At 44.8% G+C, this 26,779-nt stretch overlaps 2 protein-coding genes across 7 annotated transcripts in view; both read right to left on the bottom strand.

Annotated features, from left to right (window-relative positions):
• Positions 1-6,676, bottom strand: part of srebf2 (sterol regulatory element binding transcription factor 2) — a 65,579-nt gene extending 58,903 nt beyond the window's left edge. The window contains exon 1 of the mRNA XM_070861608.1: positions 6,363-6,676. Coding sequence (XP_070717709.1) covers positions 6,363-6,447 — 85 coding nt within the window. The 5' untranslated portion in view covers positions 6,448-6,676. The remainder of the gene's footprint in view (positions 1-6,362) is intronic.
• A 16,453-nt stretch (positions 6,677-23,129) lies between these two features.
• The window catches only part of LOC139229946 (coiled-coil domain-containing protein 134-like), a 39,634-nt gene continuing 35,984 nt past the window's right edge, over positions 23,130-26,779 (bottom strand). For all 6 annotated transcript variants that reach the window (XM_070861606.1, XM_070861607.1, XM_070861602.1 and 3 more), the window contains exon 7: positions 23,130-25,605. In XM_070861606.1, coding sequence (XP_070717707.1) covers positions 25,480-25,605 — 126 coding nt within the window. In that variant the 3' untranslated portion in view covers positions 23,130-25,479. The remainder of the gene's footprint in view (positions 25,606-26,779) is intronic.

Genomic DNA, 26,779 nt, shown 5'->3' with positions numbered 1-26,779 from the left:
CTCAAAGCACTTTACAGCCAATAAAGTACTTTTGGAGTGTAGTCACTGTTGTAACGTAGGGAGGGGCGAGGCCATGGTGGCATTTAAAACCAAGGATGAGAATTTTCAAATTGAGGCATTGTCAGACCAGGAGCCAATGTAGGTCAGTGAGCCCCAGGGTGATGGGTGAACTGAACTTGGTGCGAGTTAGGATAGAGGCAGCAGAGTTTTGGATGAGCGCAAGTTTATGGAGGGTGGAAAATGGGAGGTCAGACAGGAGAGCGTTGGAATAGTCAAGTCTAGAGATAACAACGGCATGAATGAGTGTTTCAGCAGCAGACGAGCCGAGAGGGCAGAGATGGGCGATGTTACAGTGGTGGAAGTAGGCGAGAAGGGAGTAAAGGGTTATGGGGAGCGGGCAGGGAAGTGGAATGGAGTCCATGATCAAATCAACCAGGATATTATATGGCAGAGCAGGCTCGAGGGGCCAAATGGCCTACACCTGCTCCTATTTATGTTCTTATAGTGATGAAGCTGATATGTGATCGGAAACTCATCTTGGGGTCAAATAGGATGTTTTAAATTAAGGGGCTTACATTAGGGGCCAGGATTAATAACTAAATCTAATTAATTATATACATTAGAGATGGCAGGACAGGCGATGGGTTTCTGCTGTTGCATGTGGGAGCTGGTTGACCCCATTGAGGTCCATCACGACCACATCTGCAGCAAGTGTCTGCAGCTCGAGGAACTTTGGCTCTATGTTGATGAGCTGGGGTCTGAGCTGCAGACACTATGACACATCAGGGAGGGGGAGAGTTACCTGGACGCTGTGTTAATTAATTCAAATTTGGTCCGTTGTCAGGGATAGGAGGGTGTGACAACAAGCGAGGCAGGTAAAGGGACCAAGGATGTAGTGATGGAGGAGCCTTGGCCCTTGCTCTTGTCCAACAGGTTCGAGGCTCTTACTCCCTGTGTGGATGAGAGCAGGGACTGCAGGGAGGCTGAGCAAACTGACCACAGCACTGTGGTACAGGGGGCCATTCAAGCAGGAAGATTAAAAAGAAACATTGTAGTGGTAGGGGACAGTATCATTAGGGGGATAGATACAGTTCTCTGCAGCTGAGAGCATGAGTCCCGAAGGCTGTGCTGCCTGCCCGTGCTAGGGTTAAGGACATTTCCTCAGGGCTGCAGAATAACTTGAAGTGGGAGGGGGAAGATCCAGTTGTCATGGTCCACTGACATAGATAGGACAAAGAAAGAGATTCTGCTGAGAGAGAGTATGAGCAGCTAGGAGCCAAATTAAAAAGCAGAACCACAAAGGTAATAATCTCTGGATTACTACCCAAGCCACAAGCAAATTTGCATAGGGTAAATAAGATCAGAGAGTTAGACACGTGGCTCAAAGACTGGTGTGGGAGAAATGGGTTTTGGTTCGTGGGACACTGGTACCAGTACTGGGGTAAGAGGGAGCTGTTCTGTTCAGATGGGACCGTGCTGGGACTAGGGTCCTGGCGAATCAAATAACTAGGGCTGTAGAGAGGGCTTTAAACTAATTAGTGGGGGGGAGGAGGGTTCAGGTAAGCAAAAATTTTAAGAGTCAAATAACAAGGCGGCGGCAATAGATCAGGGTCGCACCGGGGGAAATAAAAACGAGAGCATGCCAGGAAGGGACAAAGTATATAAGCATAAAGGTGAATCAGAAAGTGGGGTCAAAGCCGGAAAAAATAGTAAATAATCAAATTTAAAAGCTCTATCTGAATGTACGTAGCATTTGTAACAAAATAGATGAATTGACGGCACAAATAGATACAAATGGGTCTGATCTGATAGCCATTACAGAGACGTGGTTGCAAGGTGACCAGGACTGGGAACTAAATATTCAGGGGTATTTGACAATTCAGAAGGACAGACAGAAAGGAAAAGGAGGTGGGGTAGCACTGTTAATAAAGGATGGGATCAGTGCGTTAGTGAGAAATGATATTGGCTCAGAGGATCAAGATGTTTGGGTGGAGATAAGGAATACTAAGGGGAAAAAGTCGCTGGTGGGCGTAGTGTATAGGCCCCCGAACAGTAGCTACATAGTTAGAGGGAGTATAAATCAAGAAATAAGGGAGGCTTGTAATAAAGGAAAGGCAATAATCTTGGATGATTTTAACTTTTATATTGATTGGACAAAGCAAATTGGCCAGGGCAACCTTGAGGAAGAATTCATAGAGTGTATCCGGGATAGTTCCCTTGAATAGTGCGTTGAGGAACCAACCAGGGAGCAGGCTAGCTTAGATCCGGTACTGTGTGATGAGACAGGATTAATAAATGATCTCCTAGTAACGGATCCTCTAGGAATGAGTGACCATAACATGGTTGAATTTCAAATTCAGTTGGAGGGCGAGAAAGTTGGTTCTCAAACCAGTGTCCTAAGCTTAAATAAAAGGAGACTACAATGGTATGAGAGCAGAGTTGGCTAAAGTGGACTGGGAAAATAGGCTAAAGTATGAGATGGTTGATGAGCAGTGGCAGACATTTTCCATAACTTGCAACATAAATATATTCCAATGAGAAGGAAAGACTGTAAGAGAAGGGATAACCATCTCTGGCTAACTAAGGAAATAAGGGAGGGTATCAAATTGAAATCAAGGGCATCCAATGTGGCCAAGACTAGTGGGAGGCCAGAGGATTGAGAAACTTTTAAAAGCCAACAAAGAGCAACTAAAAAAATGATAAAGAGATGGAAGATAGATTATGAGAGTAAACTAGCACGGAATATAAAAACAAGATAGTAAGAGTTTCTACAGGTACATAAGTAGGAAAAGAGTGGCTAAAGTAAATGTTGGTCCCCGAGAGGATGAGACTGAGGAATTAATAATGGAGAACAGGGAAATGGCAGAGACATTGAACAAATATTTTGTATAGATCTTCACGGTCGAAGACACTTAAGAACATCCCAATAGTGGATAATCAAGGGGTTATAGGGAGGGAGGAACTTAATACAATCACTATCACTAATGAAGTAGTACTCGGTAAAATAATGGGACTAAAGGCGGATAAGTCCCCTGGACCTGATGGCTTACATCCTAGGGTCTTAAAAGAAGTGGCCGCAGAGATAGTGGATGCATTGGTTGTAATCTACCAAAATTCCCTGGATTCTGGGGCGGTCCCAGCGGATTGGAAAAACGCAAATGTAACACCACTATTTAAAAAAGGAGGCAGACAAAAAGCAGGAAACTATAGACCAGTTAGCCCAACATCTGTCATTGTGAAAATGCTAGAGTCCATTATTAAGGAAGCAATAGCAGGACATTTGGAAAAGCATGATTCAATCAAGCAGAGCCAGCAAAATCATGTTTGACAAATTTGCTGGAGTTTTTTGAGGATGTAGCGAGCAGGGTGAATAAGGGGGAACCAGTGGATGTAGTGTATTTGGATTTCTAGAAGGCATTCGATAAGGTGCCATATAAAAGGTTACTTCATAAGATAAAAGTTCACGGGGTAGGAGGTAATATATTAGCATGGATGGAGAATTATCTAACAGAAAAGAGAGTCGGGAAAAATGGGTAATTTTCCAGTTGGCAAACAGTGACTAGTGGGGTGCTGCAGGGATCGGTGCTAGGGTCTCAACTATTTACAATCTATATTAATGACTTGGGTGAAGGGACAGAGTGTAATGTAGCCAAGTTTGTTGATGATACAAAGATGGGTGGGAAAGCAAACTGGTGAGGAGGACACAAAAATCTGCAGAGAGATATAGATAGGCTAAGTGAGCGGGCAAAAATCTGGCAGATGGAATATTATGAGATTATCCACTTTGGCAGTAAAAATAGAAAAGCAAGTTACAATTTAAATGGAGAAAAAGTGCTGCAGTACAGATGGACCTGGGGGTCCTTGTACATTAAACACAAAAAGTTAGTATGCAGGTACTGCAAGTAATCAGGAAGGCCAATGGAATGTTGGCCTTTATTGCAAGGGGGATGGAGTATAAAAGCAGAGAAGTCCTGCTACAACTGTACAGGTTATTGGTATGGCCACACCTGGAATACTGCGTACAGTTTTGGTCTCCGTATTTAAGGAAGGATGTACTTGCATTGGAGGCTGTTCAGAGAAGGTTGATTCCGGAGATGAGGGGGTTGACTTATGAAGATAGGTTGAGTAGGTTGGGTTTATACACATTGGCGTTCAAAAGAATGAGAGGTGATCTTATCGAAACATACAAGATGAGGGGGCTCGACAAGGTGGAAAAGGATAATTCCACTCATAGAGGAAACTAAAACTAGGAGACATAGTCTCAGAATAAGGGGCCTCCCATTTTAAAGTGAGATAAGGAGACATTTCTTCTCTCAGAGGGTTGTAAATCTATGGTATTCTCTGCCCCAGAGAGCTGTAGAGGCTGGGTCTTTGAGTATATTTAAGGCAGAGATAGACAGATTTCTGAGCAATAAGGAAGTAAAGATAATGGAGAGGGCAGGGAAGTATAACTGAGTCCATAATCAGATCAGCCATGATCTTATTGAATGGCGGAACAGGCTCGATTTGCCGAATGGCCTAATCCTGCTCCTATTTCTTACGTTCACTGTTGCGAACAGTCTAGTTCAATCCTCAGACAGTGGCCAGGGAGAGCAATGGAGCCACTGGTTCCAGAACAGAGTCTGGAGCGGAGCCTCGGTCTTCCTATTATTTAGTTGGAGGAAATTGCTGCTCATCCAATACTGGATATCGGACAAGCAGTCTGACAAATTTTGTTTGCTAACACTCCTATAAAGTCTCTTGGGACATTTTATTATGTTAAAGGCACTATATAAATGCAAGTTGATGTTAATAAAGTGAAATAAAAGCTGTAATTTCACAATAAGGCAGAGATAATTTCAGAATGGCAGGCAGTGACTAGTGGGGTACCGCAAGGTTCTGTGCTGGGGCCCCAGCTGTTTACACTGTACATTAATGATTTAGATGAGGGGATTAAATGTAGTATCTCCAAATTTGCGATGACACTAAGTTGGGTGGCAGTGTGAGCTGCGAGGAGGATGCTGTGAGGCTGCAGAGCGACTTGGATAGGTTAGGCGAGTGGGCAAATGCATGGCAGATGAAGTATAATGTGGATAAATATGAGGTTATCCACTTTGGTGGTAAAAACAGAGAGACAGACTATTATCTGAATGGTGACAGATTAGGAAAAGGGGAGGTGCAAAGAGACCTGGGTGTCATGGTACATCAGTCATTGAAGGTTGGCATGCAGGTGCAGCAGGCGGTTAAGAAAGCAAATGGCATGTTGGCCTTCATAGCAAGGGGATTTGAGTACAGGGGCAGGGAGGTGTTGCTACAGTTGTACAGGGCATTGGTGAGGCCACACCTGGAGTATTGTGTACAGTTTTGGTCTCCTAACCTGAGGAAGGACATTCTTGCTATTGAGGGAGTGCAGCGAAGGTTCACCAGACTGATTCCCGGGATGGTGGGACTGACCTATCAAGAAAGACTGGATCAACTGGGCTTGTATTCACTGGAGTTCAGAAGAATGAGAGGGGACCTCATAGAAACATTTAAAATTCTGACGGGGTTAGACAGGTTAGATGCAGGAAGAATGTTCCCAATGTTGGGGAAGTCCAGAACCAGAGGTCACAGTCTAAGGATAAGGGGTAAGCCATTTAGGACCGAGATGCGGAGGAACTTCTTCACCCAGAGAGTGGTGAACCTGTGGAATTCTCTACCACAGAAAGTTGTTGAGGCCAATTCACTAAATATATTCAAAAAGGAGTTAGATGAGGTCCTTACTACTAGGGGGATCAAGGGGTATGGCGAGAAAGCAGGAATGGGGTACTGAAGTTGAATGTTCAGCCATGAACTCATTGAATGGCGGTGCAGGCTAGAAGGGCCGAATGGCCTACTCCTGCACCTATTTTCTATGTTTCTATAGACAGATTTTTGAGCGATAAGGGAATAAAGGGTTATGGGGAGCGGGCAGGGAAGTGGAGCGGAGTCCATGATCATATCAGCCATGATCTTATTGAATGGCGGAACAGGCGCAAGGGGCCAAATGGCCTACTCCTGCCCCTATTTTTTATGTGCTTATATTTTGTAAGTCAATACATTAGCATCACAGCAAACGTCTACTTTCAGGCTTTTATACTCAGAACATCAAAATCAGTAAAATTACATTAACTACCATATTTTACTATGGAGTATGAATGGCAAAGTTGACATGTGACCACTTGCAATTTTTAATCTAATAAACAGTAACAAAGGCAAATAATTATAGACACACTTGCAACACCAACATCCATATTCTACATTGTGAACGTTCAATATATTTTGTTGGCATGCGTTAAATAGGCAAGTACTCATTCTGAAGGGGAAAGCAAAAAAAAAACACGCTAGACAAAACATCAACTCACCGTCTATGTCCCCAAAATTGAGTCCCTCACTGAACTCAGTCAATGAGGGATCCATGTTTTCAAACGACATATCCTCGTTCTCCATGGCTTTAAAAGTACATTGATGAAAACTCTTATATGGGGGGAGGAAGCACTGGGAGCAATAATAATGATGGAGTCGTGTTTTTTGTTCCACACCCTCTTCCCTTCTTAATTATTCACCCTGGCTGTTACTTTGAAGACATCGTTGTTTATAACTCTCTCTGTTCCTCGATGATGGAGACAGCACCGCCATCTTGGTCCCGGTGACGACAAGGCGGCCGTGGCCCCGCCCCCCGGGCCGGGCACGTGGTTGCTCGAGCGGTGGCGCGAGCGCCGGCCGTTTGTCGCCGTCGACAACACGAGACGCCGTCCGTCCAATCGCTGGGCGCCGCCGCCGGTGGTGTGATGTGACGTCACGGTCGCCATGGTGACGGGGGGGGTCTGCCGTCCGTCCGACTGTCCCTCCCTGCTGACCCCCCATCGACGGTGCGGCATTGAAAGCGCAAGTTGTTGTTGTGTTTGGTGAGGAGCTTATATTATACATATATATTATTTTAAAAAGATACAGACGTCGACTTATAAACTCGTGGAGCTTAACAGAGGAGGAAGGGGGAAATTTTAAAAGGTGAAGTGGTCCAGCGTGACCGGGAATCTACCGGAATTGAAGATTTATCTCCCGGGGACTCCCGTCAGCAACTCTGAAGAAAAATTCTAGGGGCAAATAACATTAGGGGCCGGGACTTGCTGGGAAAATAGCGGTGTGTGAACAACGCACGCCGTTACTGAAGGCCCCTCCAGCCTGCTCCGCCATTCAATAAGATCATGGCTGATCTACCTCAACTCCACTTTCCTGCACTATCGCCATAATCCCTTGATTCCCTTAATAAATATTAGTTCATGCAACCAGTCCTCATAATTTAACGCTCACAATCTCCAGAATTTTCTGGTGGATTTATGCCGCTCCGCCGTTAGCTTTGTATAAACAGCACCTCGCCGCGGTTTTCATGAAGTTGCTGCATTTGCACATTCATCGCCCATTCAACTCCCCGCAGAACGTTACGTGCGGTAAGATATTGGGCTGGAAATCCCGTCCTCCCCAGGTCCGTACTGAGGGCCCAAGTTTCCACATGATTCGCGCCTGATTTTTAGGAACAACTGGTGGAGAACGGACTATTTTAGAAATCGCAATTCTCCACATTTTTTTTTCTGCAGTCATAGTCAGGTAGAACAGTTCTAGTTGAGAACAGAACTTTTTCTTCAAAAGGGGGCGTGTCCGGCCACTGACGCCTGATTTGAAAGTTTCCACAGTGAAAATGTACTCCAAACTAAAGTAGAATGGAGCCAGTGAAGATATTTGTAGAACTGAAAAAACCTGTTCTACACATTAAAAAATCAGGCGCAGGTTACAAATTAGGCGTCCAGAACGAGGAGGGGGGAAGGGAACTCATTAAATTCGACATAAATCCTTATTTATAATTCTACAAATATTATACAAATAAATCCAACCTGAATAAACATTTATAAGCCAAGAAAAGATTAAATAAACCATCTTCCTACCTGTGTGAAAGTGCTTCAGCCAGGAAGAATTCTGCAGCCGTTCGTGCTGCTGAGCGGGAGGGAGAGAGAGGGGGGGGAGTGAGGGAAGGGAGAGGTCAGGTCGGATCGGATCCAGTCCGAGAGCGGGAGTCGGGTCCAGTGGTGGTGGGGGTGGGGTCGGGGAACAGGAGCGCGGGTCGGGTCAGTCGGGGGGGGGGGGGGAAGCGGGTCTCGGGTCTGGTCGGCGGGGGGGGGGAAGCAGGTGTCGGGTCTGGTCCAGAGGCAGGGGGGAGCGGGTGTCGGGTCCGTGCGGGGGGGGGGGGGGGGGGGAGCAGGAGCTGGCCGTGGGAGGAGCCTTATTCACGCAGCCCCAGTGAGGCCATTCAGCCAGGGCTAGGGGCTGCGTGCTTCGGGCCCCTCCCACACAGTTCGGCGCCTGGAGCTACTGCACTTGCGTGCCGACTGTAGCGCGCATGTGCAGAGGTCCCGGCACTGTTTTCAGCGCAGGGACCTGGCTCCGCCCCCCCCCCCCCACAGCTCGTGCTGGCTGCGCCGAGGGCCAGAGGACCTGTAAGTAGGTGGAGAATACCGAGGATTTTTTTAGGCGCGAAAAACGGGCGCCCAGCTTGGAGGGGTGCCCTTTTTTTTTCTTGTGGAAACTTGGGCCCTAAGTGTCTACGGACCCGGGAAGGCATCGCAAAAGGCAGTTTTCAGCGCACAATGTGCGTGCGCTTAAAACAGGCTTTTCCGATCGATCCTCCGCATCTCGAGACATTTGCAAGGGCAAGATTGTGCGATTTACCCATATCTTGCCCAGAAAATGTCCTCAAAACTCTTGCGCCTGATAAAAGCAGGCACATAGCCAACTTTTACGGACGTAAGTTTTAAAACATACAAAAAAAAACTAATTAAATTTAAAAATCCCATTTTATTGTTAAAAACCCTGCCCACTAAGGTAAGTTTATTTTTAAACCTAATTACACAACTTTTTTTTAAAAATCTGAAATATATTTTTTTTCTAAGGCTTTAATTTCAATTAATTTTACTTGTGAGGTGTGTTTTTTATTTTTTATTATGGTGTTTAGTGTGTTTTTTTTTCTCATTGATAGCAATGAGAACTGGTAGATATGGAGTTCCCATTGCTATTAATGAGAGTGCTGTGGAATACTGTACCTGATTGGCTGAGCACTCACACGTGACTGCACCTTCTGCATCGGAACCTGGAGGACAGAAGCGCGCTTAGCATCATGGGAAGAGAAGGCCTCCCCACCGGAATCCCACCCTCCTCCGGGACTACCAGGTACATTCGTGGAAATTTTTCAGGTCGGAGTCATCCGCCCGCGGAAAGCTCCGACCGCAATTTATGACGGCCATTCAGCCTCTCTATAATTGTACTTCATTGGCTGTGAAGCGCTATAGGGCGTCCTGTGGTCGTGAAAGGCGCTATAGAAATGCAAGACTTTCTTTTCTTTCTTTATCCGGCCAGAAAGGAAACAATTTAAATTGTTCAATCTTATTCCTTCAGGTAGTCAATTGATTTTAAATGCCGGCAAAAAATCTTACTTTTCCTCCGTCTCCGTTGCTTAATCCAATCTTTTTCCCTCTATTTCTCTTTCTGTACGTGAATTGACTCTGTTTCATCCTATTTACTTCTCGGTCCTTTGTGTATTTCTCAATCCTTAAATCTCATGGGTTGAGGAGATATCGTTCACCAGGGTCATAGATGCCCCATTGTCCTTGCCATTATCAGTGCAACTTCCAGCAAGTTACAGCACAAAACAAATTTCGAACTGAAGGCTTCGGGAAAAACTCTTAACTAACTGGACATGACGCAGGATGCTCCACTCCATGTTCCGGCCTAATGAGCTTCTATTTCATTTTCTTTGAACACATTACTTTATCAGTTATAAACATATTGGAGATGGGAGAGGGGAAAGGCTGACTGGATGGTACAATTGGAGGTGAGAGGTTACGTGTTGAAACCTCCAAATACATTCAACTAAAGTTGGTAACCCTAAAATGGACTGGGGAAATTATAAAAAATAAAAGTTGATATAGTACATATAAGGAAAGGTAAATAAAGAAGAGCAATAAGATATGTATGACAGGGAGTGATGGGAAAATCCGTGGGGGGAACCTAATGCAACAGACATCTTGCTCAGGATAAGTCAAATAGAAGCTTATAAGGGATGGGGTGAGAGAAGAAAATAAGCTGCAGCATAGATTTAAAATAATTGAGAGAAAGAAGAAACAGAATATTTATTATTCAAAGAGTTTGAAAAAGGAAGTAATTTATGTAGCCCCTTTCATGACCTCAAAGTCCCAAAGCACTTTACAGCCAATTAAGTTCTTTTGAAGTGTAGTCACTGTTTTACTGTAGGAAACGCGGCAGCCAATTTTGCACTGAGCAAGACCCCACAATCAGTAATATAATAATGACCAGATAATCTGTTTTAGTGATGTTGATTGAGGGATAATTATTGGCCAGGACACCGGGGATAACTCCCTTGCTCTTCTTCAAAATAGTGCCGGGGGATCTTTTACATGAGGGCAGACCTGAGAGGGCAGACGGGGCCTCCAACAGTGCAGCGCTTCCTCAGTATAGGAAGTGTCAGCCTAGATCATGTGCTCAAGTCCATGGGACTTGAACCCACAACCTACTGATTCAGATGTCAGAGTGCTACCACTGAGGTAAAGTCAATTCATAGCGCAATTCCATCAATTTCTGGACCATTGACTCTGTGCCTTTCCTTGTTTACATCAACCCTCTCTACAGCATCTATTCCCTCTCCCACATCATTACCTCTGGAGTCCCCCAGGAATCTGTTCTTGGCCAATGATCCCAATAAAGTGCGCGACCGCACAGTAATTTCAAAGTTCCCTCGCAGGCTGCTCACCGGTTTTTCCATTGTAAATACTACTTAGGTGCAGACATTTAAAGGGACTGTGCATTAAAAGAAACAGGTTACGCAAAGTGCAGCTTACAGGAAACATTGTTCTTGGTTCCCTCATATCTCTCATCTACATGCTGTCTCTTGGCGACATTATCTGAAAATATGTCCGATTCTACGTGTACGCTGACGACACCCAGCCCTACCCTCGCCATCACGTCTCTCGACTTCTCCACTGTCGCTGTGTTGTCAGACTGCGTGTCCGACAGCCAGTCCTGGATGAGCCATAATTTCCTCCAATTAAACATTGGGAATACCGAAGTCATTGTCTTAGCACCCTGCCAAAAACTCTGTTCCCTAGACACCAATCGACTCCAGACCTCATTACAGCCTTGGTCCAAACATGGACTAAAGAGCTGAATTCCAGATGTGAGGTGAGAGTGACATTACCTTGACATCATGGCAACATTTGATGGAGTGTGGCATCAAGGAGCCCTTGTAAAATTGAAGTCAATGGGAATCGGGGAAAACTCTCCACTGGCTGGAGTCATACCTCGCACAAAGAAAGATAGATGTGGTTATTGGAGGTCAACCAACCCAATCTCAGGACATCACTACAGGAGTTCCTCAGGTCAGTGTCCTAGGCCCAACCATCTTCAGTTGCTTCATCAATGACCTTCCTTCCATCATAAGGTCAGAAATGGAGATGTTCGCTGATGATTGCACAGTATTCAGATCCATTCGCAACTCCTCAGAAAATGAAACAATCCATGCCTGCATGCAGCAAGACCTGGACGATATTCAGGCTTGGGCTGATAAGTGGCAAGTAACATTCGCGCCACACAAGTGCCAGGCAATGACTATCTCCAACAAGTGAGAGTCTAACCTCCTCCCCTTGATATTCAACGGCATTACCATCGCCAAATCCCCCACCATTAACATCCTGGGGGTCACCATTAATCAGAAACTTAACTGGACCAGTCATAAATACTGTGGCAACAACAGTGGGTCAGGCTGTGCATTCTGCGGCGAGTGTCTCACCTCCTGACTCCCCAAAGCCTTTCTACCATCTACAAGGCACAAGTCAGGAGTGTGATGGAATGCTATCCACTTGCCTGGATGAGTGCAGCTCCAACAACACTCAAGAAGCTCGTCACCATCCAGGACAAAGCAGCCTACTGGATTGGCACCCCATCCACCACCTTCATCATTCACTCCCTCCACTACCGGCGCACTGTAACTACAACGTACCATTTACAAGATGTAGTCACCTCAAGTCGTTGGCGAAATACCACCAACGTTTTCTCCGCAAGATCCTACAAATTCCCTGGGAGGACAGATGCACCAACGTTAGCGTCCTTGACCAGGTCAACATCCCCAACATTGGAGCACTGACCACATTCGATCAGCTCTGCTGGGCAGGCCACATAGTTCGTATGCCAGACACGAGACTCCCAAAGCAAGCGCTCTACTCGGAACTCCTTCACGGCAAACGAGCCAAAGATGGGCAGCAGAAACGTTACAAGGACATACTCAAAGCCTCCCTGATAAAGTGCAACATCCCCACTGACACCTGGGAGTCCCTGGCCAAAGACCGCCCTAAGTGGAGGAAGTGCATCCAGGAGGACACTGAGCACCTCAAGTCTCGTCACCGAGAGCATGCAGAAATCAAGCGCAGGTAGTGGAAAGAGTGTGCGGCAAACCAGTCCCACCCACCCCTTCCCTCAACGACTGTCCCATCTGTGACAGAGACTGTAGTTCTCGTATTGGACTGTACAGCCACCTAAGAACTCATGTTAAGAGTGGAAGCAAGTCTTCCTCGATTCCGAGGGACTGCCTATGACGACGATGATGTACCATTTACAAGATGCACTGCAGCAACTCGCCATGGCTTCTTCGGTAGCACCTCCCAAACTCGTGACCTCTATCACCTAGAAGGACAAGGGCAGCAAGCGCATGAGAGCACCATCACCTGCAAGTTCCCCTCCAAGTTACATACTATCCTGACTTGGAAATATATCACTGTTCCTTCATCGTCGCTGGTTCAAAATCCTGGAATTCCCTCCCTAACAGCACTGTGGGAATACCTTCACTCCAAGAACTGCAGCGGTTCAAGAAGGTGGCTCACCATCACCTTCTCAAGGGCAATTAAGGATGGGCAATAAATGCTGGCCTTGCCAGCAATGCTCACATCCTGGAGCGAATAAATTAAAAAATAAATAAACCAATTCCATCCTGGCCACTGTCTCAGGTTAAACCAGACTGTTCACAACCTCAATGTCCTATTTGACACTGCGCTGATCTTCTGGCATAATATAAAATCATAGAATGATACAGCACGGAAGGAGGCCATTCAGCCCATCGTGCCTGTGCCGGCTTGTTGAAAGAGCTGTTCAATCAGTCCCACTCCCCTGCTCTTTGGTATGACAATAGATAAGCAGTAGCAACATTTTAAGAAATATTCCAAAATTCTGAACGAATATATATTTCATTCAAAAATAGAAACTTCACGGGAAAAGTGATCCATCGTGGCTAACTAAAGAAGTTAAGGTTAGTATTAGATTACAAGAAGAGGCTTATAATGTTGCAAAAAATAGTAGTAAGCCTGAGGATTGGGAGAGCTTTAGAAACCAGCAAAGAATGACCAAAAATTGGGAAAAAGGGAGAAAGTGGAATGTGAGAGTAAACTAGCAAGAAATATAAAAACAGATTTTAAGAGCTTCTGCGAGTGTATAAAAAAGGAGAGCAAAGGTAAGAATTGGTCCCTTAGAGGCTGAGACAGGATAAATTATAATGGGGAATAAGGAAATGGCAGAGACTTTAAATAAATATTTTGTATCCGTCCTCACAGTAGAAGACACAAAAAACATACCAAAAATAGTGGGGAACAAAGGGGCTAATGAGTGCGAGGAACTTAAAGTAATTAAGATCAGTAGAGAAAAAGTAATTGAGAAACTAATGGGATTAAAAGCTGACAAATCCCGTGGACCTGATGGTCTGCATCCTAGGGTTCTAAAAGAGGTGGCTGCAGAGATAGTGGATGCATTGGTTGTGATCTTCCAAAATTCCCTTGATTCTAGAACGGTCCCAGTGGATTGGAAGGTAGCAAATGTAACCCTGCTATTCAAGAAAGAAGGGAGAGAGAAAACAGGGAACTGTAGGCCAGTTAGCCTAATATAATTCATTGGGAAAATGTTGGAATCCATTTTTAAGGAAGTGGTAACAGGGCACTTAGAAAATCATGATTAGGCAGAGTCAACATGGTTTTATGAAAGGGAAATTGTGTTTGACAAATGTATTTGTTTTTTTGAGGATGTAACGAGAAGGGTAGATAAAGGGGAACCAATGGAAGTAGTATATTTGGATTTCCAAAAGGATTCGATAAGGTGTCACAGAAAAGGTTGTTTCGCAAGATAAGGGTTCATGAGGTTGGGGGGGTAATATCTTAGCATGGATAGAGGATTGGTTAACGGACAGAAAACAGAGTGTGGGGATAAATGGGGCATTTTCAGGTTGGCAGGATGCAACTGGTGGGGTGTTGCAAGGATCAGTGCTTGGGCCTCTGCTATTTACAATCTATATTAATTACTTAGTTGAAGGGACCAAGTGTAATATATCAAAGGTTTTTGCCGATACAAAGCTAGGTGGGAAAGTAAGTTGTGAGGAGGACACAAAGAGCCTGCAAAGGGATATAGACAGGTTAAGTGAGTGGGCAATAAGGTTGCTGATGGAATATAATGTTGGGAAATGTGATGTTATTCACTTTGGTAGGAAAAGTAGAAAAACAGAATATTTTTTTAAATGGTGAGAAATTATTAAATGTTGAGAAAATCAGAGAGATTTAGGTGTCCTCGTACAGGAAACACAGACTTAGCATGCAGGTATAGCAAGCAATTAGGAAGGCAAATGGCATGTTGACCTATATTACAAGGGGGTTGGAGTTAAAGAGTAATGAAGTCTTGCTACAATTGTACAGGGCTTTAGTGAGACCATACCTGGGTTGCTGTGCACAGTTTTGGTCTCCATGTAAGTTTCTGAGGGGAATTGACAGGGTAGATGCTAGAGGTTGTTTCCCTTGGCTGGAGAGTCTAGAACTAGGGGGCAAAGTCTCAGGATAAGGGGTCAGCCATTTAAGACTGAGATGAGGTGGAATTTCTTCACTCGGAGAGTTGTGAATCTTTAGAATTCTCTGTCCCAGAGGGCTGTGGATGCTGAGTCATTGAGTATATTCAAGGCTGAGAGTGATAGATTTTTGTACTCTAAGGGAATCAAGGGATAAGGGGATCGGGTGGGAAAGTGGAGTTGAGGTAGAAGATCAGCCATAATCTTATTGAATGGCGGAGCAAGTTCAAGGGGCCATATGGCCTACTCCTGCTATTTCTTTCCCCATAGCCTGCATATTTTTCCACTTAAAGTAACATAGAAACAGAGAAAATAGGTGCATGAGTAGGCCATTCGTCCCTTCGAGCCTGCACCGCCATTCAATGAGCTCATGGCTGAACATGCAACTTCAGTACCCCATTCCTGCTTTCTCGCCATACCCCTTGATCCCCCTAGTAGTAAGGACTTCATCTAACTCCTTTTTGAATATATTTAGTGAATTGACCTCAACAACTTTCTGTAGTAGAGAATTCCACAGGTTCACCACTCTGGGTGAAGAAGTTTTTCCTCATTTCGGTCCTAAATGGCTTACCCCTTATCCTTAGACTGTGACCCCTGGTTCTGGACTTCCCCAACATTGGGAACATTCTTCCTGCATCTAACCTGTCTAAACCCGTCAGAATTTTAAACGTTTCTATGAGATCCCCTCTCATTCTTCTGAACTCCAGTGAATACAAGCTCAATTGATCCAGTCTTTCTTGATATGTCAGTCCCGCCATCCCAGGAATCAGTCTGGTGAACCTTCGCTGCACTCCCTCAATAGCAAGAATGTCCTTCCTCAGGTTAGGAGACCAAAACTGTACACAATACTCCAGGTGTGGCCTCACCAACTAGAGGATTGGGAAAATTTTAAACAACAGCAAAGAATGACTAAAAAAGCAATCAAGAAAGGGAAGATAGATTTCGAAGGTAAACTTGCGCAAAACATAAAAACGGATAGTAAAAGCTTTTACAGATATACAAAACGGAAAAGAGTGACGAAAGTAAATGTCGGGAATCAGTCTGGTGAACCTTCGCTGCACTCCCTCAATAGCAAGAATGTCCTCCCTCAAGTTAGGAGACCAAAACTGTACACAATACTCCAGGTGTGGCCTCACCAAGGCCCTGTACAACTGTAGTAACACCTCCCTGCCCCTGTACTCAAATCCCCTCGCTATGAAAGGCCAACATTCCATTTGCTTTCTTAACCGCCTGCTGTACCTGTATGCCAACCTTCAATGACTGATGTACCATGACACCCAGGTCTCGTTGCACCTCCCCTTTTCTTAATCTGTCACCATTCAGATAATAGTCTGTCTCTCTGTTTTTACCACCAAAGTGGATAACCTCGCATTTATCCACATTATACTTCATCTGCCATGCATTTGTCCACTCACCTAACCTATCCAAGTCACTCTACAGCCTCATAGCATCCTCCTCGCAGGTCACACTGCCACCCAACTTAGTGTCATCTGCAAATTTGGAGATACTACATTTAATCCCCTCGTCTAAATCATTAATGTACAATGTAAACAGCTGGGGCCCCAGCACAGAACCTTGCGGTACCCCACTAGTCACTGCCTGCCATTCTGAAAAGTACCCATTTACTCCTACTCTTTGCTTCCTGTCTGCCAACCAGTTCTCAATCCACGTCAGCACTCTACCCCCAATCCCATGTGCTTTAACTTTGTACATTAATCTCTTGTGTGGGACCTTGTCGAAAGCCTTCTGAAAGTCCAAGTACACCACATCAACTGGTTCTCCCTTGTCCACTTTACTGGAAACATCCTCAAAAAATTCCAGAAGATTTGTCAATCATTATTTCCCTTTCACAAATCCATGCTGACTTGGACCTATCATGTCACCTCTTTCCAAGTGCGCTGCTATGACATCCTTAGTAATTGATTCCATCATTTTACCCACCACCAATGTCAGGCTGACCGGTCTATAATTCCCTGTTTTCTCTCTCCCTTCTTTTTTAAAAAGTGGGGTTACATTGACTACCCTCCACTCCATAGGAACTGATCCAGAGTCTATGGAATGTTGGAAAATGACTGTCAATGCATCCGCTATTTCCAAGACCACCTCCTTAAGTACTCTGGGATGCAGACCATCAGGCCCTGGGGATTTATTGGCCTTCAATCTCATCAATTTCCCCAACACAATTTCCCGACTAATAAGGATTTCCCTCAGTTCCTCCTTACTAGACCCTCTGACCCCTTTTATATCCGGAAGGTTGTTTGTGTCCTCCTTAGTGAATACTGAACCAAAGTACTTATTCAATTGGTCTGCCATTTCTTTGTTCCCCGTTATGACTTCCCCTGATTCTGACTGCAGGTAACACTTCATGATTGCCCACTGGATTACAAAAAGCAAGTACTCAGCAATATCCTACAGTCTTTTGGTTTCAACTAAAATCTCTGGTCACTTCTATAAATCCCAGGTCAACAGTTTTACCACTACAGTTCTTCAGCTGAAGCCGGGTGCCTACTATGTAATTAAATTCCTCTCAAACTTCCCTTCTTTATACAATCTAAAGACTTTCTAAATCCAAGTTTGACATCACCTATTCAATACTTGCTGATTTTCCCTGCCCTCTACCAAATCCATTTCAAGTTTAAGTTATTTCCCCCTCTATGTGTTTTGTACTTTGACTGAGATTGCTCAATAATTAATAGCTTCTCCATCACGAAGACTGTCTGCTTCCACCTCTATAATATTGCCCATCTGCATCAGCCCATCTCCTGCTGAAACTCTCATCCATGCTTTTGCCATCTCCAGACTCGAATATTCCAATGCTCTCCTGGCCGGCCTCCCATCTTTATTTTTCCCTAAACATGAGCTCGTCCAAAACTTTCTGCCTCTCTCTCCTTAAAACCTACCTCTTTGACCAAGCTTTTGATCACCAGTCCTTTGGCTTGGTGTCAATATTTTTGTCTGATTTACACAACTCTGAAGTGCCTTGGGTTGTTTTACTACATTAAAGGTGCTATATTAATGCACTGCTGCTGGTGTCCCCAATCAGGTCGGCGCTGTTTCCCCGCTCCTTTATCCCCCACCTCTGCTGGTGTCCCAATCAGGTCGGCGCTGTCTGTCAAATGCGGGTAGAAAAAGCACAGGAGATACAGCATCGAGCTGACAATCACGCAGTCAAGGCCACCTACGGCTCAAGCACTCAAGCACTGAGAGCCAAGAGGTGCTCATCAAGGACAGAGAGATAGTCAGTGCCTGCTGGAAGAAACACTTCAAGAATCTCCTCAACCAAGACTCTGTCTTTGACGTGAGTGTCCTTGACTCCATCCCACAGCATGCTACCTGTCACCACGTCGGCACAATCCCAGCCCGGCATGAGGTTGAAAAGGATATCTGACAACTGCAAAATAACAAGGCCACAGGAGTAGATGGAATCCCCGCCGAAGTATTAAAGCATGGCAGAGAAGTACTCTTGGCACAAATCCATGACCTCATCTCCTATCTGGAAGAGAGCATGCCAGAGACGCCGTAATCATGACCATCTTCAAGAAAGGGGACAAGTCCGACTGCGGTAATTACAGAGGGTTTTCCCTGCTGTCTGCCGCAGGGAAAATCATCGCAAGAATCCTCCTCAATTGTTTTCTCCCAGTGGCTAAAGAGCACATCCCAGAGTCGCAATGCGGATTCCGCCCGCTAAGGGGCACAATGGACATGATCTTCACTACACGACAAATCCAAGAAAAATATAGGGAGCAGCAGCAACCTCTGTACATGACTTTCTTTGACCTCACAAAGGCCTTCGACTCTGTCAACTGTGAGGGATTATGGAGTGTCCTCAAATTTGTCACCATCCTCCGCCTGCTTCACGATGACATGCAAGCTGTGATTCTTACCAAGGGATCCACCACCAATACAAGTGAAGACCAGGGTCAAGCAAAGCTGTGTCATTGTACCAATGCTCTTCTCAATCTTCCTCGCTGCAATGCTTCATCTCACCTTTAACAAGCTTCCCGCTGAAGTAGAGTTAACTTACAGGACAAGTGGGAAATTGCTCAACCTCCAATGCCTCCAGTCCAGATCCAAGGTTGCTCCAACCTCCGTCATTGAATTACAATATGCAGATGACACTTGCGTTTCTGCACACTCTGAGTCCAAACTCCAAACCATCGTTGACACCTTCACTTATGCGTACGAGAGTCTGGGCCTCACCTTAAACATCAGTAAAACAAAGGTCCTCTACCCCGGTTATCAAGATCCACTATGAGACCTTGAATTGAGGATGAAGTCCCACACTGTGTTCAATTGGCCAGTGCAGCCTTCGGCCGCCTGAAGAAGAGTGTTCGAAGACCAGGATCTCAAACCCGGCACCAAGCTCATGGTCTACAGAGCAGTAGTGATACCCACCCTCCTATATGCTTCCCGAGACATGGATTATGTACAGTAGGCACCTCAAAGCACTAGAGAAGTACCACCAACGCTGCCTCCGCAAACTCTTGCAAATTCATTGGCAGGATAGGCGCACCAATGCTAACGTTCTCTCTCGGGCCAGCATCGAGGCATTGACCACGCTCGATCAGCTCCAATGGACTGGCCACATTGTCCGCATGCCCGATGCTAGACTCCCGAAACAAGCACTCTAGTGTGAGCTACATCACGGCCGGCGAGCCCCAGGAGAGCAGAGAAAATGCTTCAAGGACACCCTCGAAGCCTCCTTGAAAAAATGCTACATCCCACCGACTCTTGGGAATCCCTGGCCAAGACTGCACAAAGTGGAGGAGCATCAAACACATCCGAGTCTCTTCGCCGGGGGCACGTGGAAGCTAAGTACAAACAGCGGAAGGATCGTACGACAAATCGAGTACCCCACCCACTCGTCCCTTCAACCACCGTCAGAGATAGAGACTGCAGATCTTGAATTGGACTCAATAGTCACTTTTGAACTCATTTTAGTGAGGAAGCAAGTCATCCTTGACTCCGAGGGACTGCCTAAGAAGATGATATAAATGCAAATTGTTAAGCTTTATTTTACCAGCAACCCCCTTCCTAGTTTAAAAACCTCATTACTTCCCTATTTAACCATTTTTCCAGTATATTAACGCCCTTCCTGTCCTTACAGAATAGCTCCCATCTATCTCAGAACTGATGCCAATGTCCACTGAAACTGCAAACAGAATTTTACAGCATAGAAGGACGCCAATCAGCCGATTGCACCTGTGCCACCATCCACGTAGTGCCAGATTGATCGAGACAATGGCTGACGACAAGAAACCAGTTACCATGAAGAAAGGCGCCAAGAAAACAATCAAGAAAGCGCCAAGAAGCACAGAAGGTCGAGGAAGGAGAGTTACTCCATCGACATCTACAAAGTGATGAAGCAGGTTCACCTCGACACCGGCATCTCCTCCAAGGCCATGGGCATCATGAACTCATTTGTGAACGATATTTTCGAGCGCATCGCGGGTGAGGCTGCCCGCCTGACCCACTACAAGCACCGCAGCATCAGCTCCCTCCTGGAGGATCCAGACCGCTGTGCGCCTGCTGTTGCCCAGGGAGCTGGCCAAGCAAGCCGTGTCGGGACAAAGGCGGTGACCAAGTACACCAGCTCCAAGTAAAACTGCACGCTGTCCTGAGAACAAACCCACTCTCCTGCCCTTTTACATTTTTCTTTTTCAAGTATTTATCCACTTTCCCTTTAAAAACTATTAATGATTCTGCTTCCACAACTGATCCTGATACGGGCATTTCATGTCTTAACACTCCTGTGTCAAATAAATGAATCTTTGTCTTTATTATTGTCTTTGTCTCGAATTAATACTCTTCAGTTACTGACTCGCTGATCAGTGTATTTATATCCCCTCATAGTTTGACTCGTATCACATCTCTTAACCTTTTGTATTCTACTGAAAGAGCCCCAGTTTCTTTAGTCTCTCTTCATAACTAAAGTCGCTTCTTTCTGGTTATCAGCTCAAAAAATCTCTACTGCACCCTTTCAATCACCCCGACATCCTTTCTGAAGTAGGATGCAAAAAACTGGAGCTAATTGCAGCTACTCAATAATTTATACAAGTTCATTTTATCTTATTTGCTTTTGTACTCTATGCCCCTATTTATAAAATCTAAGATCTCATATACTTTTTTTCACATTTTTATCTACTTGTCCTCCAAGAACAGAACCTTTGCTCCTTTTAAAGTTCTACATTATTCTTCCTCAGAAAATGCATCTCACATTTCTCTTCCTTAAATTTTATGACATCTGTCGAATCTATTAGCCTGTCTTTGTCCTCCTGAAGTTGTTTACAGACCTCTTCACAGTAAAACCATGCGACCTATTTTTGTGTTCTCTGCAAATTTTCATTTTATTCCTTGTACCCAACTCCAAAGCATTTATATATATGTTAAGAGCAGTGACCCCTGGTGGAACATTCCTCCAGTACAAACCACTGAGACTTGTATCCTTGGCTCTCTCCACCCATGCTGCTCCTCAGCAACATCATCTGTATTCAGGAGGTCACCTTTCACTTGTCGCCTGATCCCTCCCAGCTAAACATCGAGAAAGCAAAGCCATTGTCTTTGGCTCCCGCTCCTTTGCCACCCTCTCCGTCCTGCTCCTCAACTATTCGCTCAGACTGTTTAGCTCCACTTCTGTAACATTTGCCACCTCTGTCCCTGCCTCAGCCCCATTGCCACTGAAATACGTACTTATTTCAAAACTTGAAAGCCTAATTAGTTAAATAAAATACAATAGAGATGGCAGGGCAGGTGATGTGTTGCAGCTGTAGCGTGTGGGAGCAGGTGGGCACCAGTGGGATCCACAGCAATCACATCTGCAGTAAGTGCAGCTCGAGGAACTTTGGCTCAGAGTTGACGAGCTGTCCAAGCTTCAGACACAGCAATGCATCAGGGAGGAAGTTACCTGAACACTTTGTTCCAGGAGGCAGGCACCCCTTAGGTTGAGTACTTCAGATTTGGTCCGTGGTCAGGGACAGGAGGCAGGTATGGGGATCCAGAAGGTAGCATTGGACGAGCCTCAGCCCTTGAACTTGTCCAATAGGTACAAGATCCTTGCAGCCTTTGTGGACAAGAGCAGGGACTGCAGGGAGGATGAGCAAACTGTCCACAGCACTATGGTACACAGGACCATTCAAGTTAGGGGAGTAAAAAGGAATGGAGTAGTGCTAGGGGACAGTATACTTAGGGGGATAGATACTATTCTCTGCAGCCTAGAGCGTGAGACCTGAAGGTGCCAGGGTTAAGGACATCTCCTCGGGGCTGGAGAGGAACTTGGAGTGGGAGGGGAAAGATCCAGTTGTTGTGGTCCACAACGACATAGGTAGGACAAAGAAAGAGGTTCGACTGAGGGAGTATGAGCAGCTAGGCGTTAAAAAGCGGAACCACGAAGGTAATAATCTCTGGATTACCACGAGCAAATTGGCATAGGGTCAATAAGATCAAAGATCTGAATGTATGGGTCAAAGATTGGTGTTGGAGAAATGGGGCACTGGCACCAGTACTGGAGAAAGAGGGAGCTGTTCTGTTGGGACAGGCTTCACTTGAACTGTGCTGGGACCAGTGTCCTGGTGAATCGAATAACTAAGGCTGTAGGTAGGGCTTTAAACTAAATAGTAGGGGGCAGGGTTCAAGTGAGGGGAAATTTAGAAAGTTAAAGATAAAGGACAAGGCAATAGTGCAGGGTAGCAATATGGATAATGATAACAGGAATGTGACAGGAAGGGACAGAGCATACAAACATAAGAGTGCGCCAACAAAAAGGGTCAGAGTATGGAAAAATGGTAGAAAGACAAAATTAAAGGCTCCTTATCTGAATGCACGCAGCATTCATAACAAGATATATGAATTGATGGCACAAATAGAAATAAATGGATATGATCTGATGGCCATTGCAGAGGCGGTAGGGTTACCAAGGCTGGGAACTGAATATTTAGGGGTACTTGACATTTCAGAAGGATAGGTAGGCAGAAAGGAAAAGGAGGTGGCGTAGCTCTGTTAATAAAGGATGAGATCAATACAGTAGTGAGAAATGATCTTGGTTCGGAAGATCAAGATGTAAAATCAGTTTGGGTGGAGATAAGAAATAATAAGGGAAAGAAGTCACAGGTGGGAGTAATCCATAGGCCCCCTAACAGTAGTTACACAGTAGGACAGAGTATATATAAATCAAGAAATAATGGGGGCTTGTAAAAAGTACTGCAATAATCGTAGGCAACTTTAATCTTCATATAGATTGGACAAATCAAATTGGCAAAGATAGCCTCGAGGACGAATTCATAGAGTGTATTCGGGACAGTTTCTTAGAACAATACATTGTGGAACCAACCAGGGAACAGGCTATTTTAGATCTGGTAATGTGTAATGAGACAGGATTAATGAATGATCTCATAGTAAAGGATCCTCTCGGGGAAGTGTGATCATAACATAATAGAATTTCACATTCAGTTTGAGAGTGAGAAACTTGGGTCTGAAACTAGTGTCTTAAACCTAAATAAAGGCAATTACAAAGGTATGAAGACAAAGTTAGCAAAAGTGGACTAGGAAAATAGATTAAAAGGTAAGATGGTAGATAAGCAGTGGCAGACATTTAAGACGATATTTCTTAATTCTCAACAAAGATATATTCTATTAAGAAAGACTGCAAGCAGTTTGAACCATCCGTGGCTAACTAAGGAAGTTAAGCATGGTATCAAACTGAAAGAAAAGGCATACAATGTTGCGAAGATTAGTGGTAGGCCAGAGGATAGGGAACATTTTAGAAACCAGCAAAAGATCACTAAAAAACTAATAGGAGGGAGAAAATAGATGAGAGTAAACTAGCAACAGTCAGAAAGAGCTTCTACAAAAAAGGAACATAATAGGAGCAGGAGTCGGCCATTTGGCCCCTCGAGCCTGCTCCGCCATTTAATAAGATCATGGCTGATCTGATCCTGGACTCGGCTCCACTTCCCTGCCCGCTCCCCATAACCCTTTATTCCCCTATCGCTCAAAAATCTGTCTATCTCCGCCTTAAATATATTCAATGACCTAGCTTTCACAGCTCTCTGGGGCAGAGAATTCCACAGATTTACAACCCTCAGAGAAGAAATTCCTCATCTCAGTTTTAAATGGGCAGCCCCTTATTCTGAGACTATGTCTCCTAGTTTTAGTTTCCCCCGAGTGGAAATATCCACTCTGCATCCACCTTGTCGAGCCCCCTCATTATCTTATATGTTTCGATAAGATCACCTCTCATTCTTCTGAACTCCAATGAGTATAGGCCCAACTTACCTTCATAAGTCAACCCCTCATCTCTGGAATCAACCTCGTGAACCTTCTCTGAACAGACTCCAATGCAAGTATTTTCTTCCTTAAATACAGAAACCAAAACTACACAGTGCTCCAGGTGTGGCCTCACCAATACCCTGTACAGTTGTAGGACTTCTCTGCTTTTATACTCTATCCAACTTGCAATAAAGGCCAACATTCCATTTGCTTTCCTGATCACTTGCTGTACCTGCATACTAACCTTGTGTTTTATGCACAAGGATCCCCAGGTCCCTCTGTACTGCATGCAGCACTTTGCAATTTTTCTCCATTTAAATTATAATTTGCTTCTCTTTTTTCTGCCAAAGTGGATAATCTCACATTTTCCCACATTATACTCTGCCAAATTTTTGCCCACTCATTTGGCCTGTCTATATCCCTTTGCAGATTACTTGCTTTCCCACCCATCTTTGTATTATCAGCAAACTTGGCTACATTGCACTCGGTCCCTTCATCCAAGTCATTAATATAGATTGTATATAGTTGAGGCCCCAGCACCGATCCCTGCGGCATCCCACTAGTCACTGTTTGCCAACCGGAAAATTACCCATTTATCCCGACTCTCTTTTTTGTCCCACAAAGATATTTAATAATTGTTTTTTTATTTGTTTGGATCTGGAGAAGGTAGACATCGATGCCCAGGGCCACTGGTTTATAGTAACTCAATGACCAGAGTTTTCTGCCTCTGTGCTCGCCAGCTAGAGTCCCCATTTTCAGTTCATTCCCTTAAATGGACAGAACATCTCAGGCAGGGCAAGCATAGAAATGGAAACCCGCCAATAAGTACAATTCCTTGGGATTGAAGGATTTTAAACCATTTTTTAGGATCACATTCTTTAAGACCTTGCATTTTATTGTGAAAACAATAAACCGGCAATTCAACTTATAATACATTAAAGGGTTGCTATTCCTTATCACGATCACTGTTTAAATGGTGATGGAATAACTCAAAGCTTGTTGTATCAGATTCTGGGATTTTTTTTATCAGTGTTTCAGGGATCAAATTCAGTGACTCCATCCATTTTATTCATGTAAACTAAAACATTGTGGACTTGACAATGAGACTTCCTTCCTTTTCAAAGGAAAGATAGCAGCTTTAGTGAGAGTAAACCTATAAAGATGACTGCCATCCTGGAGGGATTTTATTCCGACATATACAGATATTTGTGCCGGGGAAAGATTTCAAGCAGCTCCAGTGAACAGCATAAATGGTCCCAGCGGTCGTCAGCTTTCTCAGCGGGTCATAACTCAGACTTTGTCTTTGTGATCCTCGGCCCTTTTCGAAGCTCTTTCCTTTTATCTTCCTTTTTCCTTCTTTTCTCCTCATCTTTGAAGGCTTTATGGAAAGCATCGTTATTGTGGTTAAACTGTAAAATAATAATTGCAGTAGATCAGTGAAGCCTATATCAGGACGAGAGGATTATGTGGTCATTAGCACATTGCTGTTTGTGGGAGCTTGCTGTGTGCAAATTGACTGCCCCATTTCTCTACAGTGACTACATTTCAAAGAAACTCATTGACTGTAAAGCACTTTGGGACGTCCTATGATCATGAAAGGCGCTGCAGAAATGCAAGATTTTATTTTCTTTATTTAGACTTGCTGCCCTCAGCTTGCTGATCTTTGTCACTGCTCAAGTGGGCAATACAAGGAAGCAAAGCAAGCCCAACACAGGAAGAGGGGCAATAGCAGATTCACCGCACTGAAACTGGGCATCATGGTGATTGATTGAGGTGCTGTCGCTGACCGGGGATTATGTTCACACTTTCTCAGCACACACCTGGCTTAGAAGGATACACAACGATGAATGGTGTGGCAGGGAAGGGGTGGGGAGGGAAGCCTGTTTGCTGTGGCCAGAGAAAGTGCACAACAACATGCAAGAGGAATGCGGGAAAATATATTAAACCTCTTATTAAAAAAAATTGTGCGCGGGTGAGCCTTTGTTACCTCTAGACTTGACTATTCCATCGCACCCCTGGCTGGCCTCCCACATTCTACCCCACGTAAACTACAGGTGATCCAAAACTCGGCTGCCCGTGTCCTAACTCGCATCAAGTCCCGCTCACCCACATGTGCTCAATGACCGACATTGGCTCCCGATTAAGCAACGCCGCGATTTCAAAATTCTCATCCTGGTTTACAAATCCCTCCACAGCTTCACCTCCCTATCTTTGTAATCTCCCCCCCCCCCCCGCCGAGATATCTGCGCTCCTCTAATTCTGCCCTCTTTAGCATCTCTGATTATAAATCGCTCAACCATTGGTGGCCGTGCCTTCTGTTGCCTCGGCCCAAAGCTCTGGAACTCCCTCCCTAAACCTCTCCACCTCTCTATCCTCCTTCAAGACGCTCCTTAAAATCTACCAAGGTTTTGGTCACCTGCCCTTATTTCTATTTATGTAACTCAGTATCAAATTTTTGAACTCATAACATTCCTGTGAAGCGCCTTGGGACGTTTCACTACGTTAAAGGTGCTATATAAATACAAGTTGTTGTTGTATATTTTTAATATTTCTCAACCTAGATTTAGCCATTCCCATGGCCTT

This window comes from Pristiophorus japonicus, chromosome 19 (genome assembly GCF_044704955.1).
Source record: "Pristiophorus japonicus isolate sPriJap1 chromosome 19, sPriJap1.hap1, whole genome shotgun sequence".
Lineage (NCBI taxonomy): Eukaryota > Metazoa > Chordata > Chondrichthyes > Pristiophoridae > Pristiophorus > Pristiophorus japonicus.
Note: the sequence above shows the minus strand (reverse complement) of the source record. Positions and strands in the feature narration are given on the sequence as shown.